Below are 20,160 nucleotides of genomic sequence, written 5' to 3'. Positions count from 1 at the left end.
TTCTTTAACTTCGTCTCTAATTCAGCAGGAAAATTTTATTTTAGAAGAGATGAGAGAAATCAGTATGAGAAAATTTGGGCACTTCCTCATTTGTTAATGTTCAGAGGTTTGCAGATAGGACACATAATTGCCTACCACTACTACCTCTACCCACTCTTGTTACTTTTGGTAGGTAGGCATTCCTCTGAACTGGCAACATGATGAATACAATGGGAAAAAGGAAAGGTTTTCTGCATATTTATAGGCAATATTAGTTTAGTAAAATATACAGTACATACTAAAGAGCAGAAGCAAGAACTGAAATGTGAATCTGCTTAAATTGATCTACTCTGTGGTTACCATCTGCCCAGTTTAGACCTGGTTTTGATATAAAATCACAGATGAGGGAGATGCAAAGGTCATATAGTCCATCTCCCTGCCATTATGTGACTGTTCTTGTGTGAGCAAGGAAAAGTGGAAGGGCTGTTACAATAGCAGTTGTGCACTGTGAGCTTCCATTCTCCTTCCTCTGAAATATCCTAAATACTGGCCATCGTTAAAGGCAAGATACACTACTAAGCCAATCACATATGGCAGTTCCTAAATCCTTATGTCATTTCAGAGAGGAAGGACAAATAGGAAAGGGGAGGCGTTTTTTCTAGCATGGGGGTGAGAAGGGAGGAGAGAGAGGAGAAATGATTTTTCACTTTAAAATCACCATCTTTGAATCCTAAATCGGAATATCTCTATCCTTTTAGTTCTGTGGATTAAAAGGCTTACAAAATGAGTTTTGTACCAGCCAATTTTGAATCCTCATTAATTAAATGCTTTTTATTAATAGGCCTACTTTCTTTCCAGTACTTTTCCCTGTGTTATACATGTAAAAGCACTTCTAGTTCATTCCATCTCCACAGTATGGCCGTCATTTTGCAGAGACTGGGGGAAACTGAAGCACTTCAACAGGGAGCCCAACGACAGTGGCAAATAACATCCATTCTGATTCCCCCCAGAATTTCTGCCTCTGACAACATGAAACTCAGTAGTTCTGGTTCTTTTACTTTAGAAATGACTTGTTGCTTTCTCTTAAATTTTAGTTCTGCCTCTCTCTCACTCACTCTCCACCTCTTGGCTATTAAGGTGGTTCTTGAAGAGAAAATATTCTCCTCTTTTCTATTTAAGCTTTTATACCATGCTCATCATCATGATAGCTGACAATCTCAGAACAAATACTTAATCTTAGCCAGGCTGAGAAGCAGTTCTCAGGGACTACAAAATGAGTATTCTCAACTGTTAGCTTCCTGCCACTCTCAGAATGGCAGAGCAGCCAAAGCTGCATAGAGCAAAGACCTGCAGATGTTCTGTATGTAAAGTGGCTTTTCGGTCAGCCATAAAGAAAGAACTGTGCCATTTTTGCTCCCAGCCTGTAAACTCTTGCTTTGCCAAGTGGAATGCGGCCTCCGTTCCCCGCTGTACCAGAGATTCACCAAGAGAGCGTGAGGAGCCGCTAGGCCCAATCTCCACTCTCCCAGATGCTCACCTGACAGAAAAATCTCCCAATCTATCTCTATCTTCAGTGTCCCCAGACAGGGTAAGTAGAAAATTACTTTTCTCATGCAAAGAAGCATATTTCAAAGGTAGGAAGTTTCAACTATTCCCTCTTCCTCCCATGTCCTTAAAGGGGTTCTAACTTTTTTCTAGGAAAAGGGGCAAGTATCCTTCTCAGAGCCCCTTCCTTCCAGGATAGCAAGAATGGGTCATATTCAGAAAATACAGTTCTAACCCTCTATCATCAGAAAAAATATTCACTCTTGAGAGATTTTAAAGGCCAAATCATCTCACTCCTTACAGAGATATCCTTAGCACTTTATAAAAATTAGATACTGATGCGGTCACTAGTCCCTACTACTTTTATTCTAGCACTAGTTTGCATTCAGGGTCTCCATCAGAGCATTCACACTATACTCCCTGGATTTCTTTGTCACCAAGTGAAAGAGTAATTTATACTGTTGTCTTTCAACCTGAAAAGAAGAGGCACAAAGGTAAATGCCTGTTCTTCAAATCCTATGCTGCCAGAGCACCTCATTTGAGGAAGTTACAAGGACTGAGTAGGACCCAAGCTACAGAAGTATTGGGCAAGTATTCCTGCCTTGAGTGGCTGTTTAAGACTACGTCTATCCATCTACTGACTACCTTTCAGTGCTAGCTGCTTGGTCTCTGGCTGGGTTGTGATGCCTTGTCTCTCTTACCTGTTCTCCATATGAAGAATGTGAATGCCTATTGTTGGTGTTGAAAAGCTCCATAGACACTTGCCCCTGTAATTGATTTGTTGTCGTTTTTAGTCCTGATTTGCTCCATGATTGGAGTCATTCTCCTACATAAGAGAGACAAGGTGGGTGAGGTAATATCTTTTATAGGACCAACTTCTGTTGGTGGAAGAGAGAAGTTTTCAATCTTCACAGAGCTCTTCTTCAGGTCTGGAAAAGGTAACCAGAGTGTCACAGCTAAATACAGGGTGGGACAGATTGTTAAACATGAGAGGTTAGCACATGTTGCAAGAAACTCCTTAAAATGAAGTGGGCAATTAACACCACTGCAGTCATAGAAAAAAGGAAGGTTAGTAGGTTACAAAATGTTTTAATGATCCATACACCCAGTGTTTATTGAGACCATGATTTTTATTTGTTTACCAGAGTTATGAACTTCAGGATGAGGACTGAGAGGTCAGATATGGAGTATCACTTTGTGAAAAGTGTTTGCCCAGAGGTGGTAGGGTGTTTTTGTCTTTTATCATTTTTTTGTGTGAGGTCATTCAAGAATGAAGTGATTGTCTGGTTTCACCCACATAGTTGTGGGGGCATTTGATGCACTTGATGAGATACACCACGTGTTGTGTTAGGCATGCCTAGAACCCATGGATCTTGTGTGTCGTGTCAGGCATTAATCACCTTAGTGGTGGAGATAAGTCTGTGGGTCGTGGCAGATTATCCAATGGACCCATTGAGCCTTTATCTAGGGGCCCTGGCCAATTAGGGGGGGCCCTGGAAAAATGGGCACCCCAGCAGAAATCCACCATGGGGCAGCAGAAGCTCAGAGCCGTGGCAGAAGCCGTGAGGTAGGCAGGGGAAGCCCCAGCTCTCCGACCCTGGTCCCTGACAGAAGTGCCAGGTGTGAATAAATTGAACAACTGTCTTGTCAGGCTTGAACGAAATAGAAGTATTGCAACTGTTTGGCCTCAAACTTCCATATACTTCAAAATGTAAGCCTTGCAAAAACAAAGCTTAAGCTTGTGGCTTTTGGTCAGGACACGCTGCAACCAGATAACAATTTATGCTGACTCCTATGTACTTATCAACCCCAAATTACCCACATTCAAGATCTAATTGGCTACAGAAAATAATTAGGCCTCAATTATACGAACAACTAACAATTGGACATAAAAATTAACTATGCATCAATTATACAACGAGGGCAACCACATAACCAATGTGGCCCACCCTGATTGGTTGGTCTGTTCTAAAACACAGCCATCAGATCAGATAAAAAGAATGAAGGCACGGGACTCTCTGTGTGTGTGTGTTTTCGGTAAACCTGACCCACACTCCCTGAACCAAAGGGACGTGCACGTCTCGACTGTCTGTACCTGACCAGTGCGGAAAACGGCCAACTGAAGGGTAACCAGGAATATAAAGCTGGTAAATAATAGCTTTACTTATGCTTGTCTTCGGGGCTTTGATTATAGCCTGCCAGGACCAGCATATGTAAAGTCACTGTTCAGAAACTCGCAAATGGTTCACAATATTACATGTACTGGCACTTGTCTTCAATATAATCTGCCTTTTGTATTAATTCTCATTCAGTGCTGGTCTTTGCTTTTCCTTTTTTTATTTTGTTTATGCTGTTATTGTAGTAAAAAATCATTAAAAGCCTTTCTCGAGGAATAATTAGTAGTTCTTATTTTATACGGACACCACTTAACCTCATTACATCTGTGTTGGGCGATGGGAAGTAGCGAACACCCCGGGGTGAAATAGGGCCCCGAGGCATGCCTCCTTCTTCCTTTATCTCCGCACCAAGCAGGTGGGGTGGGGCAGGGGAAGCCCCAGCACCCGGACCTAGTCCCCGGCAGAAAGCCTGGGGGTCAGGGTGGGGAAAGTCTGAGTGCCCGGACCCTGGCTGCAGCCCCAGGATTGGAGGAGCTCTCGCTTCCTGCCACAGCTTCAGGGCTAGGGCTGTGGTGTGGGGATAGAGCTTTTATGGTCTTGGGGCTTCAGTGAGGGGGAGCCAAAAGGAGCGAACAGTGGGGTGGGGCGGAATGGGCGGGATCATGGGCGAAACAGGGCTAGGGCCACAGGGGAAAGGGTGGAATGGGGTGGGGCCATGGGTGGAACAGGAGCAGGGCTGCGGGGGAAGGGGCAGAATGGGGTGGGACCATGGGCGGGGCTGCAGGCAGAAGGGAAAGAATGGGGGTGGGACCGCAGGCGGAAGTGGTGCAGCGGGGCACAGTTCTGCCACCGGAGCCCCTCCACTTGCTCTGGCCCAGGGCCCCAGGAGAACTTAATCAGCCTCTGTCTGTAGGTTTTACATCTGTTGTTCTGGCAGGGTGTGGTGCTGCTTTGAATTGGTGTGTCCTGGTCTATGGGAAGCTTGCTTCTGATGATGTTGGGGATTTGTTTGAAGGCCAGAAGAGGGGGTTTCGGAAAGATTTATTTCAGGATGTGATCAAGTATGGGTTGTAATTGTTTGATGATTCCCCGTATGTGTTGGTAGGTAACAAGCAGGGGTGTGCGTTTGGGGTTTGGGGGTTTGTTTGGGTGGGTTTTCAGTTGGTGGGGGGTTTTGGGGTTTTTTTTTTTGTTTTTTGTTTTTGTATCAAAGCAAGTTCTCTCGAGGTATTCGGGTGGCCCGTTCCATGATGTGATCTGCTTCTCTGATGGAGTGTGCTTGTCTGATGAAGGCAGTTATATGGATGTTAAAGGTCTATCTTTGGAGCATATTCTATGGAATCTGAGTTCCTGGCTGTAGATAACAGATTTATTGGTGTGTTTGGGATGGTTACTGGATCTGTGAAGGTAGGTGTGGTGATTCGTGTGTTTCTTGTATATAATTGTCTGTAGGGTTCCATTGTTGAAGCTGATTGTTGCATCCAGGAAGTTGATGCTGGTTATGATGATGTTCCTGGATGCCCTGATAAGCTTCAACATCCTGGACATAACCAAATATTAGTATCTTCCACCAGTAGAAGTTGGGCCAAATAAAAGTTACCTCTTCCACCTTGTCTCTCTCTTATCCTAGAACCTACACAGCTACAACAGCATTCCAAACTACATAACTGTCATTCTTCGTTTCAATCTATCCTCTTTCCTTTGTGTTTCATATGAATTTGCTTCCTTGATCCCTACTAGTGACTTCAGTGCTTTTTCAGCCCCTGGACTTTTCTTTCAGAAAGGAAACCAGATTTTTTTTTTTTACTTATTGCCTCACTCTCTTGGCAAAAGGCAGTAGTTAATGCTGGAAGAAGATGTGATAACAGGCTTGATTGGTTTTCCCTCTCTGATTGTTGGTCTGATCTGCCTTTAAATTGCAGAACACAGCACTCTATTTAGATTTTCCTCAAAAATTAGATCTGAGTTATTTGTGGGAATAGCTATTTATTTTATTTTCCTGTTATTTAATGTCAAAAAAGGTTTCCAAAAAGTGATAAATGTGCTGTGTGAATGTTGCTAATAGAAACACCTAGGAGCTTAGAATAATTTTATAGCATTGTATTCCTATGATTTCTGTAGTAATCAATATTCAGGTAGGAGGGAATTGCCACAATACAGGGGTAATTCTTACCCACTATAAAGCTAAGGAACCCTGCTACCATGAAGAGTCAGATCTTGGGCAGAATTAGGAAAACACCCTGTACCAAGGAAATAGCAACATCCTAGACATCACCAAATATTGGTATCCAGTTTAGATCCTGATCCTACAATGAAATCTTTGCAAATGGACCTCTATACCCATTTGGTATCCAACTGAAGTCAAAGCACACAGATTTCACTTCAGGATTGGGCCTTAGGTTGTAATTGTAATGGAGCAGGGAACTGCCTTATATACTGCCAAAGCCAATAAATAATAACTGTCTCAAATTATTCCAATATGTACACGTTTACGAAAAGGAGGAATTAATCTCAATTTTTTTCTACCCATTTCCATACAATTTTAAGTTCTCAGAGGGGTTACCCCAATATGCCTCTTTAATAAACAAAAAACAAACATACAAAACTACCAGCTCTGTAGACATATATTTGGATTACCTCAGTTTTCAAGATCATTTTCCTTATTTAAATCATTTGGGCCAAATTCTTTTGAACATTTTGTTTTTGTAAAACTAATGTAATTGTATTTTAAAAGGTCATTGGATTGCCATTGTCTTTTCCCATAAAATGCACTGTTCTGAATTTCCAGAGAATGCTGTTTAATCATATCGGAGATGGTGCTTTGCCCCGAAGTGATCCTAACCTGTCGGGCCCTGAGAAAGGTGAGTAGAATCCTGTACCACTGCCAATCTGGGTATCAGTGAAGATACAATTAAAGTTGTCACTCTAGAATGCCACTCCTCCTGACAGGCTGGTGAATAATAATAGTTCCTAGATCTCCTATAGCACGTCCCATCCATACATCTCAAGGTGCTTCACAAGAAAAGGACAGGTTTCAGAGTGGTAGCCGTGTTAGTCTGTGTCAGCAAAAAAAAACCCCGAGGAGTACTTGTGTCACCTTAGAGACTAACAAATTTATTTGGGCGTACGCTTTTGTGGGCTAAAACCCACTTCATCGGAGGCATTCAGTGGAAAATACAGTAGGAAGATAGATACACACACACACACACACACACACACACACACACACACACAACATGAAAAAATGGGTGTTGCCATACCAACTGTAACAAGATCAATTAATTAAGGTGGGCTGTTCTAAGCAGGTGAAAAAAAACCTTTTGTAGTGATAATCAGGATGGCCCCTTTCAAACAGTTGACAAGACAGTGTACCTGTGATCTGAGCCTTGCATTCAGAAGGGCCCAGGAGACAGGAGGGAGTAAGAGTCAGTGATGGAGCAGCAGATGGCAAGGCATTGCTGCTGGCTGTCTGCCTGCTAGCACGGTCTTGAGCTGGCTGGACTGGCTCACTTGGGAGGAAGTTTAAAGGCTCAGGAGTGGGAGAAAGATACATGTTCATCTGGAGGCTGAAGGGGAGGTTGAGATGATCTTGCCTTGGGATGGGAGGCAACCCTGAAGTTTGATACATCCATTTCCCATTTAGCCATACATAATTCACCCCTGCTCCTCCCCACGTATAGTTAGTAATGTTTATATCTGGAATGCTACTGGAAATAGATCTAATTATCTTTACCATATTAAAGTAAATAAGAAACATCCATTATTTGCTATAAAGAAAATATAAATGAGGGTGCTTCTGTATTGTTGGCGTAATTACACAGAGCACTAACCTTCTCACTGAAATCACTCTGGAATACAGAGACACACTCCAAATGGTTTACAGTAAAACAGATTAATTCAAATCAGACATTTCAAAAGAAAATTATAACTAGCGCCGACCAGAAAGTAGAATTTCCATCCTACAAAGTAAATTGAGTTTTCTAATATTTTTTCACTTGAATCGGGATGAAAGTTCAAAAACCAGAATGTTTCATGGGACCAAAAAGTCCAAAATGTCCAGGCAGCAGAAATATTTTGGTCTTTGCAGAATGAAATATGCTGGTCTGGGAGCTGAAGAACTGGCCATCTTAGGGAGTTTACTCAACCACGAGGTTGGAGCCTAGGGAGCCAGTTAGCAGGGGTCATGCCCACCTGGTCACTTTTAAAGTAAGGACAGATCATGCTGCTAGATGGAAGTAACGTATTACCATCAATATGTTAAATGTCTCTATTACATATTAGGAAATAAAAAGACAAAATGGTCTTTTAGGAAATAGGCTGATTACTGTGTCCTGCTCTCAGGGTCAACCCTCTACTGCAGAAGCACTCCCCAGGAGAACTAGTCAAAAAGATTGATAAAAATGTTCTCACTGGAATGCATTTTAATCGGTATCTATTAAAAGAATAATATATGTTATGTGTACTTAAGAACAAATGAATATTAAAATGTAAATGGTAAGTTGCCAGGTAAACCTGAATCCTGGGTATTAGGACTGGAAAATTAAATATACAAGAAATCTTATTTTGGTGCTTTAAATACATTTGTTTTAATTTAGTTCATGAATTAGTTGTTCTCCAAGCAAACAATTTCATTATTTAGCCCCCCTTGAATAAAACTGTTTACTCATTACAAATTAGTTCTTTGTAATATCTACAGGGAACAAATTATAAAATGTTTCTGCTTTAGAAAGTGTAATAAAATGTCAGGAAATTTTTGTCATTGTTTTGTTTTTTAATGTAGTGACAGGTTATGAGCAATATTTCTGCAAATGGATTATTGTCAAGGTTGGTTCATGCCAATATCAGATTTGTCATTATCTGGGCACATGAACATCTGGGTACATATGACTATAGAAACCAATTGGCTACTGGTTTAAACACACCTCCCTCTCCCTCTTACCTTGTGCTCCCCTCATTTGTGTATTTATTCCCTGTTCTGTATTTTCTAAATTGTAAGATCTCTGGGGTAGGGACTATCCTTGTGTTGTTTGTACAAATCCTTGTGTTATTTCTGCAGTGCCTGGTAGAGTAGGAATGTGGTAGTCCTTAAATGTACTGCAATAGAAATAGTGAATAACATTAACACTGTACTCTGACTTTCACTCCATTCTTGTAAATGAGCACAAGGTCCTGCTGTGTTTCAGTACCACGTTTGCACACAAGTATGGAGGACAGGCAAAGAGAAGAATGGTATAGATAGAGCTTGTGCTCCCTATATGTTGGAAGCACTTTGAATGTATTGTCAACAGATGGTTCAGCTTAAAAGGGCTTCTACCAATTCTGTAGTCCTTATTTTTTTGAAGGTCGTAGATTTTTCATTAACTAGAGGGTAGCTTTAAGGAAAACTGAAATTTTTAAGATCTCTTTTGGGCCTGCCAGTGTTAAATGTCTTTTTGTCAGACAAGTGTGGAGAACATTATAGTATGAGACCTCTCTGCTTCCCGTCATAGAGAATATTCCATGCTTTATGCAGTAATCACTATTTCATGCACTACAATTCAATTAAAGATGCACAAGCCCCGAAAAATGACACCGATAAATACCAAACAGTGATCTTATACAAGTCAAGGGTGCCAAAGTCATCTGCGACCAAGTAAAATTACATATTTAATTAGAACCTTTGGACCATGGATACAAAGTAAGGGTCATATGCTACCCTCGCTCCATTTTTTGCTTTGTGCTATTTTTAATGTATTTTAACCTTTTTTATCTCTTCTCTTCATCGGCCTATGTATTTTTGTTCAGTTCCTCTCCCCTTCCACTTTGCGCTCTCTCTCTCTCCCTCCCTCTCTCTCTCGGTTGTTTTGGTTTGGGTTGGGTTTTTTTTGTTTGTTTGTTTTTTGTCTATACCAGAGCAACAGAAGTGTGTTAAAATTGAAGATATTCTGAGGGAATATTGGCTGGAATTCTAGTCAGTTTCCTTCTCCAGTCTTTCCATATATAAAACGACTCAGAAGAAACTGCCTAGGAACAGTCTGTTTCATTCCACATAGAACTCTTTAAACAGGGAGCCTGTTACAGAGGGAATCTGAAGGCAGGTCTACACTATCGCTTAAGTCGTTGTAATTTACCTTGCTTAGGGGTGTGAAAAAGTCATCCCCCTGAGCGACGCAAGTCACAGCGACCTAAGCACTGTCCACACTGGCGCTGTGTCAGCAAGAGATGCTCTTCCACTGACTAGCTTCTGCCTCTCGAGGAGGCGGAGTACATATGCTGACAGGAGAGTGCTCTCCCATCAGCATAGAGCATCTTCACCAGATGTGCTACAGCAGCGCAACTGCATCGGTGCAGCTGCACCTGATGTAGTGCTTCTAGTGTAGACTAGCCCTGACCGTATTCATGGGATCGTAGTCTGTTTCTCTCTGTAGCTGGATCTGCGTGTGCAAAGCACCAGAGTGCTCTTTCAGCTGCTACTGCTGATGAGGTCCAAATTGCTGTACAATCTCAAATTCACCTAGAGGCCACGTACATACATCAAGCAGGCCAGGGGTCTAACATGCATGATTTGAAGTGCTTTTTGAAATGCTATTGTAATCATGCAAGTTTTTTCAGGCATGCTGTTAAGTTGGTTAACATTTTAACTCTACATATTTGTAATCTTCATGGATCTAGGAAAGGTGGAGAAGTTGGAATTGAGAGCTGGAAATATTAGCAGATGTGTCAGCATTGTCATTCTCTTCCAGCTGTAAACACCACCCCCAGCAGCTGGAGCCTGGACAGTGGGAAAGAAGCCAGGAACATGTCAGAAAGTGGAAAGCTTATGTCTCCCCCTGTGCCACCAAGACCCACACAAACTGGTGAGTATATGAACATTTCAGGCCAACCTCCAATACAAAATGATTTACTTGATAGTTTTGACTCTTTCCACTGTGATTAACACTTAACTCCCTTGGCAGGATAATTTATCAGTTGATTGCTGTGGATGGAAGACTGTAGAACTGCAGTTGTTCACCTTGTTAACATTCTGTATTCTTGTAACATTCCATTTTCAATATCCTGCATCTTCACTGAATGACTTATTAGAGTCAAACATGTTGATACCAAAAGAGAGTATTGATTTTTTTTGTCTTTTGACCTTACAATGGTTGGAGGTTAGTAATCACAAACTGGGCACTATGAAAAGAAGGATCTTATTGGGTGGTGCTGTATAGGCTGTCATGTAAGTCCATGGTTTCAGTTTCATTAACCAGTTTGCCCTTCAAAAATCATTTGTCAATTTAAAAGAAAAGATATTTAAATGCTACTTTAAGTATGATTATTTTCAAGTGATTGAAGATATTTTCCATTTATCCTCATGCCTCACAATACACCATGGACCTTCAGGCTTCTGACAGAAGCATGTTTTGTCATGTGTTGTTGCTTCTTTAACACATACATATAGAATTTTGTCCTTAAAAGAAAAAGCAAAGGGAGGGGAAGAAAGCATGATAAGGAAATTTTTTCAATCACGTTGCCAGTTAGTTTAGAATGATGTAAAAATTGCCAGGGGAGATGAGTGCATAAATATTTCATGCTGTATGTATTCTCTTGTAAGATAACCTTTGCATAACTTTGAAAACAAATGAAATCTTCTAAAGCATGCACAGCCTTTGAGCAAGATGCACAGAATGGAACAGAGGGAGGTATTGGGTAGTAAAAATTGGATCATCTCTTTTCCATTAACAACGCTTTCCCAAGAATACCTTTGTATCTTTTTTTTTTTCCATGAACCATCTAAACATACTGGTGACCTTTTGTATCTGGTAGAATTTCTGTGATAAACTTGATTTACAGTTTTCATGAGGGTGGCATTCTAAAATATGTCTAGTTTCTGTGAAATTGAATCGAAACCTTTCTAACTTCACAGGTTCACCAGCAAGGCATGTGGCTTCGGTTTCCCCTTCTCCTGCTGGCAGATCTCCAATGAAGGTACTGGCCTATTCCGTGGGACTTGTTAAGTCTATGTTGTGTGGTGCATAACTTTTAATTTATATTGGCTGAAGGAAGCAGTTTAGCAGGATTTCCAGAATACACCAACTTTCTTAGCCCACAGTGACAATTAAGTAAAACCCACTTCATTTTTCCTCTGCCATATGTTGGACTCAATCTTTGGCCCTTCTTCCAGCCCCTTTGCATTGCCTGAGGAAGTTGCCCCTAAGAATCTAATCTAAATTCCATTGATGTAAATGAAATTTTTTCCATCTTTTCAATGACTTCAGTGGACTTTGAATCAGTCCCTAGATGGGCAGCCAAGAATTCCCCCGACATGGGGTGGGGATGCATAAAGCCAGCTCTAAGCACCTCTCTCCACTCCACTGCAGTGCTCACAGCTGTCTGATCCTAGTCTGGAATAGAGCAGCTGAGCACCAGCCAGCCCAAGATCATGGGAACAGAAAGTTGTTTTAGATCCACATTCCCTCCATGACTATTCAGCTGAGGATTGAGTCTGCTGTGTCTGGATTCTCTCTCAAACTAGCTAGCATAAGTCTAACGTATTTAGTATTGAGCAAAACCTTTTGTATGTGTAATGTCTTTTCTTATCTCTTCAGGTGTTTGTTGTTGTATATTTCATGCTTTAATAATAATACGTCCTGAGTTTATGAGTAAGTCATAATTAAAAACTAATAATATTTCTTACAGGTTTTCAAACCCAAGCTTCTTTCATTCCTTTCTTCATCAGAATCGTGAGCCTCTGGCCTGTAGTACTGTGTGGCCTCTTAACTTCCAGGACAGTCAGAGGAGAATAAGGAGATTCTAATGGACAGTATACTACTGGTGCCTAATTATTGCAGTGATGGGCATTATATAAAAAATGCTTAGGATAAACTAAGTTTTCAGCAAATCACTAGAAGTCTACACCTTTCCTAACGCATTCAATTCCTCACAATTCAGTACAATTGCTGTTCTACTGTAAAGAAATCAAAATCAAAAAGGGAAAATTACTTTACTGTGATTCTGCTTCCCTGAAGATGTTCTGCTAAAATTTTCCTTCCTCTCTCTTAACTTCTTAGCGTCCGACCAACAAAACTCTGTTAGTTCATGAAGAATTTTGACCCACAAGGATAGCAGTAATGGAGTAGTGTGTGTCATGTCCCCTCTTTGACCATTGTGCACCATCCCCTGCCTGGTATTAATGCTGCCCAACAAACATTGCAAGTCCGATCCTTCACTTACGTTGGCGGCAGAGTTCCCAGGAGAGGCCAATTAAAAATATTTAATCATCACTGAAAAAATTGCTCCAGAGAAAAAACAGAAACAAAGTACAAGCACTAAGACACTTTAATAAAAGATCGCTAGAGCTGAGGAGAGAAAAAAGTAAAATTTTCACAATCTCTTTTTTACTGTTAAACAGGTTTGGTTTTTTGTTTTCAAAAAAAAAAAAAAAAATTCAACCAGTTCTAAAAATCCCCAAATTCTATGTGGGGTAAATGCATAAGAAACCTATTGGAGTAAAATCTACAGCAAACTATAATTATAGGTATTTTTCCCTTCTCTAATGATTCTCACTGACAGGATTCTCACTCCTGGAAGGTAAGAAGCTTCAGAAATATCCCAGTAGAAAAATGACATAAGGTAGCACGATATCGGCTCTGCATCAAGGGTGGAACTTCATGCCCCAAGAGCACTGACGTTTGAGTGTCGTCATCTGTGCAAAAACCGGTCTGTCTCGGCCAACAAATCCTATATCTGCCGATGTAGGAATCAAGCAGAGCCTTGAAGTTGAGTAGGCTTCATAATATCCTTGCAAAAGATTACAAGTGAACCAGCAAAGCTGGATTCACTCTCCCCACTTCTACAACATGAATGTAGAAAGGGGAAATCTGGAAACCATAATGTGGAGCTGCCTTGATTTGGAGGCCTCAACAGGAGTACATGGGAGAGATTCTGGCCCTCTCTCAGAACCTGTTGTCTTCATCCTTATGGGGGAGGCTCCGCCTTTTCTGAGGACCAAGAACTCAATACCTCTGACTTCAGGTGTCGACAGTGGCACATGACTGCCAATAGAGGGCCTGTCTTATATTCTACTCCAGTACTATTGTTCTTGAGGATAAATATTCTTTAAGAGTTGAGGGAGTTCGACCAATCTTGTGCTGAGGACTCATGAGTGAGAATCTTAGTGGATAATATCTTTAGTAAATAATATTTATCACATATACAATAGCTTGAGCTGGCTCATCACCACTTGGCTTAGGGCAAACAATACTTCTAAACCAGGCTGGTGATGGTGATTTGAGTATATTTCCAATCCTGGAAGTCGTGTGGCTTTTACAAGCAGAAGATGCTAAAAATTTTAAATAGCATTGATGCACACTGCAGAATTTGAAGCTACCTGCACTGTTAATGGTATCTGGTAATAAGTTACGGACCTGAAACCAAACACCACACTGATAAATGCAGGGGAATTCAATAAAAGTTTATTCTCATTTACACAGCTATCATTCCTATGTTACAAAATTATTAAGTAGTTAATTTTAAAAAAATCATACATGTAATATTAGATATAACACTGCTTCATGTGTGCTCTTTTTACAGCATGATTCATTGCAAAAAATGGGAGGAAAGCTGTAAATACATTCTAAACCGGAGACTGAAGTAGCAGTACTGAATGTGATGTAGATACAGTGTTCTGGCAGTAGAGGGCACCGTGCTACTAGTTACACTGCAAGCTATGGATACATATTCCATTGTCAGTACTATGAACGTTTTCTTTTTAAACACTGACAGATTTTTCCGGAGACTGATGATAGGAATACATCATTTTAATATAGCTTACTTCCATTAAAATAAATTGTTGACATGAACAGTATTTGATGTATAGTTTGAAAATATAAGCATTCTATAGACAAGCTTTGACTTGTTTTTTACTGGATCTTAATTCAACCACAAATACATGTTCCATCTATCAAGCCCCCAAGAATCTCTGCCAAAAAAAAAAAAATCTACCCGGGTTTTTAGTGTTCACGGAGAAACATTGCTCTTAATTCTCCTTCACATGAATCCTTCTCTTTTCTTCTTTGCAGGGATCCATGCAATCATTTACCCCATCTCCAGTGGAATGTCATTCCTCGGGGCTCATATCCAACTCCCCAGTCTTGTCAGGAAGTTACAGCAGTGGAATCTCTTCGCTTAGCCGATGCAGCACATCAGAAACTTCTGGCTTTGAAAGTCAAGGGAGTGAACAGACTATTCCAAACTACAGTGTTTCTGAGGAGCCAATGAGAAAAGAAAGTAAAACGCCGCCACCTTACAGCGTTTATGAACGAACTTTGAGACGGCCTGTTCCGCTACCTCACAGCCTCTCCATCCCTGTCACTGCAGATCCACCAGCACTGCCACCCAAACCCCTGCTGGCGCGGCCAAACAATCAGGAAAACAGTAGCCGGAGGACTGAACAGGTTCCTCGGCCCAGGCCTCTTCCTCGGAAAGTGTCTCAGTTATAAGAAGTCACTTTTATATGTACTTGCAATGAATTCTTTACCGTTTATGAAATAAGATTTAAAAAAATTAAAATACATTTAGTGTAGGCACTTTAATATTTTACCCAATTTTCTTTTAAATGCTTATTAATATTATGTTGCACATTATTAAACAAAATTAATAATTTTGATTGCCAGGTATTACAGGAAGCATGAATGAGAGAATTTTGTTAATTTCAAGGTGGTAAATATGGATGCATAGCTTTTTGATATCTTATGTTCATTTTTATAAAATATAATTTAATTAAATCTAAAACCCCACAAGCTCTCATTTACATTAGTTGTATGCTTCTTACAAAATGTAGGCTATGTTAACTGAGCTAATCACGAGAAAGAAATGCACGCTTTCTAACAACATTGTTTGTAGGCTAGGACATTTCTGCAAGTAGGCTGAAGGTTGTTCCCCTTTCCCCATGAGCAGGTTGGTCAATTTGGTGGTGGTGGCGGAGGAAGAGGAGGGATGTTAATGCAAGTTACCCCGCAGTAAAAAGTTGTAAGGACATGGGTTAGAGTGAGTTCTTGAAACAAAATACTACTTTTGTGTTGCTTTCTAAGAGTAACAAATATCCACATTTCATTCAGTGTAGAACACCTTTCTGGGAATTAATTTGATTGTTGATAAGCTCTTTAGTCCTATAACAGTAGCTTATCTCCTGTATCTGGTGCACTTCTTTCTTTTTAAGGTGTGATTTACCTTTACTCTTTCAGTTAGCCCATACAGGGAAAAAAAATCTCATTAACAGTTAGTTGGAGGTTTTCTCCTGTCTTTGAAAGTTAACTTAAAAAAAAAATCCTCTGTACCAGAAGAACAAATATCCAGATATTCTAGAGGCACAAATGAATGTGTCCCGTTACTAAGGATACACAAGAATCGATACTGGTTAGTATCAAATCAATGCAGTGAGTGAACAAATTTAAAGAATAAGAATCACTGGGTATGTATCAGTAAATTTTTAAAAGATTCAGGGCATTAATTCACAATTCTGCACAAATTAGCAAAATTCCTAACAGCTCTTCGTGTATATTCTTACGAGTGGAGGTTTTTGTTATTGTTTGTTTTGTTTTAACTTAGTTGATCATTGTCATCTTTACTGAAGGAAGATGTAGTAGACAGTTCTAGGTTGAATTTTACTAGATAGCATCTGTAAAGCTATGGAAAGCAAATCCCAGTCGTAGGAGTGTGGAAAAAGCACCTTGTGTATGTACTTTTTGTAGCTCTCTTTCTTTTTCTTACTGTTTTTAACACTTGGTTGACAACAGATTTATGAACTGTATTTTAAATCATGTTAAAAATATTCTCCTTTTTTGGGGAAGCTCATGTTGATTTTAATTGTTTGCTTTGTTGATTGCTTAACTGGAAGAAAGTGACCACTTTTTATATTCTCTCAATGAAACCTTCAGCAGGTATGTGCTGTTGATGGTAGCTATAGAGGTTTTCTATAATAAATGTTCAAGTATTTTTGTACATAACTGGTTAATTTTAATGAGGAGCCTACCATTATGTGAAAAAAGAAGCAAACAGTTGTGTATGCAGTAAGATTGTTATAATTATGCCAAATACTTTATGTATGGAAAAAAATATTTGTACATATGTGCTTTTAACAATAATTCTGCCATATTGACTTTACAATTTTGAATGTCAGAAAAAATTAATATATGTTAAAATATTTATGTTTTAGTGAAAGTATTCATAACTGAAAAAGGAACATATGAATTTTAGCTTTGTATCTTGCCTATTTTGAAGTCTGAAATTCCTTGAACTAGCTCTTGTTTTTGACTATAACATTTTTGTGTCTGTAACCACATTATAAAAGATGTAGAAGGCTACATATTTATGCTGGTATAAAGAGGTAATGCCTGAGATTTAACTAAGGTGTCACAAGTAAGATAACAAAGCTGCTTTGATTTTTTTTCTCCTGTGTAGTTTAATAGATTGGTTGTCTAGTGCTTGAGCACAGTATGAATCAGTGTTGTTTGCTCCTGAAGCCATTTATTTTATTTCTGGCAGTGAGCAGAATTGTTGAATTTATCATTTGCATATATTATTGAAGTCAGCTTTGCAGCAAAACATTTCATGAGGTTTCTGTTTACCCAGATGCTCATATAGGTTGCTGCAGAATAAAGTTACTTGATTAATCTTTATAGTATAATTTGTTTTCCACGTAATAGTTTAATTTCATGACAAACTGTTTTATAACCTACTTTCTGCCTTCTTTGCTTCAGCTTGCTTTCTTCTAAAAATCTCCTGAATTGAGTTAGTCCTTTCCCTGCTCGGATCTGTAATGGCTTTGTGAGACAATTGCCAAGACAGTAAAGATTTGGAGGGCATTCACCTGCACTTCTGATCAATGGAGGACTGTAAAATTTACTGTAAGAGTTAGGTTAATTTATGGCAATTTGAACTCCCTGTTTTTATAACCAAGACATCAGGAACGTTCTGAACAATAGGAGACCATAAAAAAATGACAGTGAAGTGCTGTAAAAAGGAGCTGACACATTTTCTGCTTTGCCAGGTTTGACAGATTGTTTCTGTAGATCAGCTTTTCGTCCTGGCTTCTACAGAAATGTAGTCTGAAATTTGTTACGTATGCTACAACAGCCAGAGCTTGAAAGGCTACTATAAATAAAGCTCATATCTCAATTTTATGCATTATGAATAAATGTAGTTTTATGACTTATTAGTGACATTAAGCAGTTCAGAAAATAATGCAAGTGATGAATAAGAACACTCCCCCATTACCCAATAATGTACCTGTCATGCTGTCTGGAATGACTCTCAAATGTGAGTGCCTGTCTCAGGGCAGACTATCAGAAAACAAGGGCAGATACCCCAAAATGTAGGCGGACCATATTTCTGAAAGAGAAAATGGGACACCCCCAGCTGCTCGCCCGAGGGCCCCGCCATGCTGTTGCCCGTCACTGTAATCCTGTGTCGTCGTCCCCCCTGCCATGTGCCAGGCTGTTTCCCGGTCGCTGGAACCTTGAGGGGCCCCCCTGTGCAATGGGGGGTCCCCCACATGTGCTGGAACACTGCTGCCCCCACAGCCCTGCCTCCCCACTGTGGGGGTCTGGAATCTCTTCTCACCCCCTCCACACCCCACTTTTTTGACAAAAGTGAGTATTTGACCTGTTTGCTCTTGCCAACTGATCAAGTCAGCAAGAGCAAACGGACAAATGCCTCCTTTTGGGAAAAAAATCAGGCCATCCGGGACAGTGCTTAAAAAAGGGACTGTCCTGGCCAAGGCAGGACAAATGGTCACCCTTCCAAAATGGTGGTATGTTCTATAATTAGATTTCACCAAACCAGTAACAAATGTGAACGCCTGGATCATTATATCAGTCTTATCATGGAGCCACAGACAGTCCCTTTAGGCCAGTGGTTCCCAAACTAGGGGCGACGCTTGTTCAGGGAAAGCCCCTGGCGGGCCGGGCCGGTTTGTTTACCTGCCGCGTCTGCAGGTTCGGCCAATTGCAGCTCCCAGTGACCGTGGTTCACGGCTCCAGGCCAATGGGGGCTGCGGGAAGTGGCATGGGCCGAGGGACATGCTGGCTGCCTTTCCCGCAGCCCCCATTGGCCTGGAGCCGTGAACCACGGTCACTGGGAGCTGAGATTGGCCGAACCTGCAGACGCAGCAGGTAAACAAACCGGCCCGGCCCGCCAGGGGCTTTCCCTGAACAAGCGTCGCCCCTAGTTTGGGAACCACTGCCTTAGGCTCTCCAGCCTATCTTGCCATCCAGATAAATTGGACTTAGTGGTAATGGTCACATAAACCAAAAATCACATCACCTCAGGTTGCTCCCAGTCCCAAGAAACTAGTCACTTACCCCAGATCAACTGGTATTCCAGATCTTACACCAAAGACAACGCTGGCAGTCTATTCTACAGTAAAAGAACTACAGGTTTATTAGCTAAGAAAAAAGAATTAGAGTTACTGAGTGGTTAAAGCAGGTAAAATATAATAACATGTGAGTCAAAGTTTGTAAGTCCAAAATGATAGTAGAGGTGTTGCAATCTGCCAGTTTCCCAGAAGTCTCTCAGGGATACCCAGAATAACTGGGGATCTCTGTCTTCTCATTCAGTTATTCCACCCTGTTAGAATCCAAACAGTCCAAAGATAAAGGATCTCTCTTTGAATCAGTAGTTATAGCTTCTTTTCACAGGCAACAATCTAAGAAGTGTCTGTACCCACACAATGGCCAGTTTCTTTGAATTTAGCTCTCTTCATTTGCATTCAGTGAGTTATTTAGTTACAGGGATATACATAATGGAAATGCTTGTCATTACATTATAATAGGAATAGATAAGTGAAAACAATACAAGTAACATTCCATTAGTTTTCATGAAGTTCTAACACCTGATACACTCTTACATTAATACACAGTTTGATCTAGGGTTATTTAATTACTAGGTATGTATAATGTAAATGTAATGTAATAGTAAACAACAGGATAAACATAGGCAAAAACAATACAATTAACATTGCCTCTGATCTCTATTAACACACAAGTGAATAGGCCTGAATATATACTAATACATTTAACTCCTTTGATAGTCACACACAAGTGAATTGGCCTAAAGCTCTGGCCTGAGCTGGTCTGTCAGTGTCACAGTACAAACACCCAGTTAAAATTGTTGTCAATGGTTTCATGATTGCTTTTCAATATTAACCAACATCTGTGTAACACTTGTGATGGTCTTACTTCCAAATAAGGCAGTCAGAGTGTATCTGGGATCCCATAGTGGTAAGTGCAATATGAACTGGCCAGTTTTTTAGCAGTGCAGTACACTGCAGTTCAGAAGCTAGCTCTCTGAATTTCCAGTTATCAGAGGGGTAACCGTGTTAGTTTGTATCCACAAAAACAACGAAGAGTCTGGTGGCAACAGATTTATTTGAGCATACACTTTCCTGGGTAAAAAAACCACTTCAGATGTATGGAGTGAAAGTTACAGATACAGGCATAAATATATATTGGCACATGAAGAGACGGGAGTTACCTTACAAGTGGAGAACCAATACTGAAGG

General features: G+C 40.4%; 1 protein-coding gene across 4 annotated transcripts in view; it reads left to right on the top strand.

The window, feature by feature from the left end:
* The window catches only part of DOCK4 (dedicator of cytokinesis 4), a 412,625-nt gene extending 394,978 nt beyond the window's left edge, over positions 1-17,647 (top strand). For 2 of the 4 annotated variants that reach the window (XM_074942246.1, XM_074942245.1), the window contains 4 exons: positions 6,430-6,502; positions 10,364-10,477; positions 11,527-11,588; positions 14,681-17,647. In XM_074942246.1, the coding sequence (XP_074798347.1) occupies positions 6,430-6,502; positions 10,364-10,477; positions 11,527-11,588; positions 14,681-15,100 (669 nt within the window). In that variant the 3' untranslated portion in view covers positions 15,101-17,647. Of the gene's footprint in view, positions 1-1,399; positions 1,568-6,429; positions 6,503-10,363; positions 10,478-11,526; positions 11,589-14,680 lie in introns of all 4 variants that reach the window. The other 2 variants (XM_074942244.1, XM_074942243.1) reach the window with 2 other exon arrangements.
* Positions 17,648-20,160: the final 2,513 nt, after the last annotated feature.

The sequence above is a fragment of the Natator depressus genome, chromosome 1 (genome assembly GCF_965152275.1).
Source record: "Natator depressus isolate rNatDep1 chromosome 1, rNatDep2.hap1, whole genome shotgun sequence".
Classification (NCBI taxonomy): Eukaryota; Metazoa; Chordata; order Testudines; family Cheloniidae; genus Natator; species Natator depressus.
The sequence above is the reverse complement of the archived record's forward strand: the minus strand, read 5'-3'. Positions and strand labels throughout refer to the sequence as shown.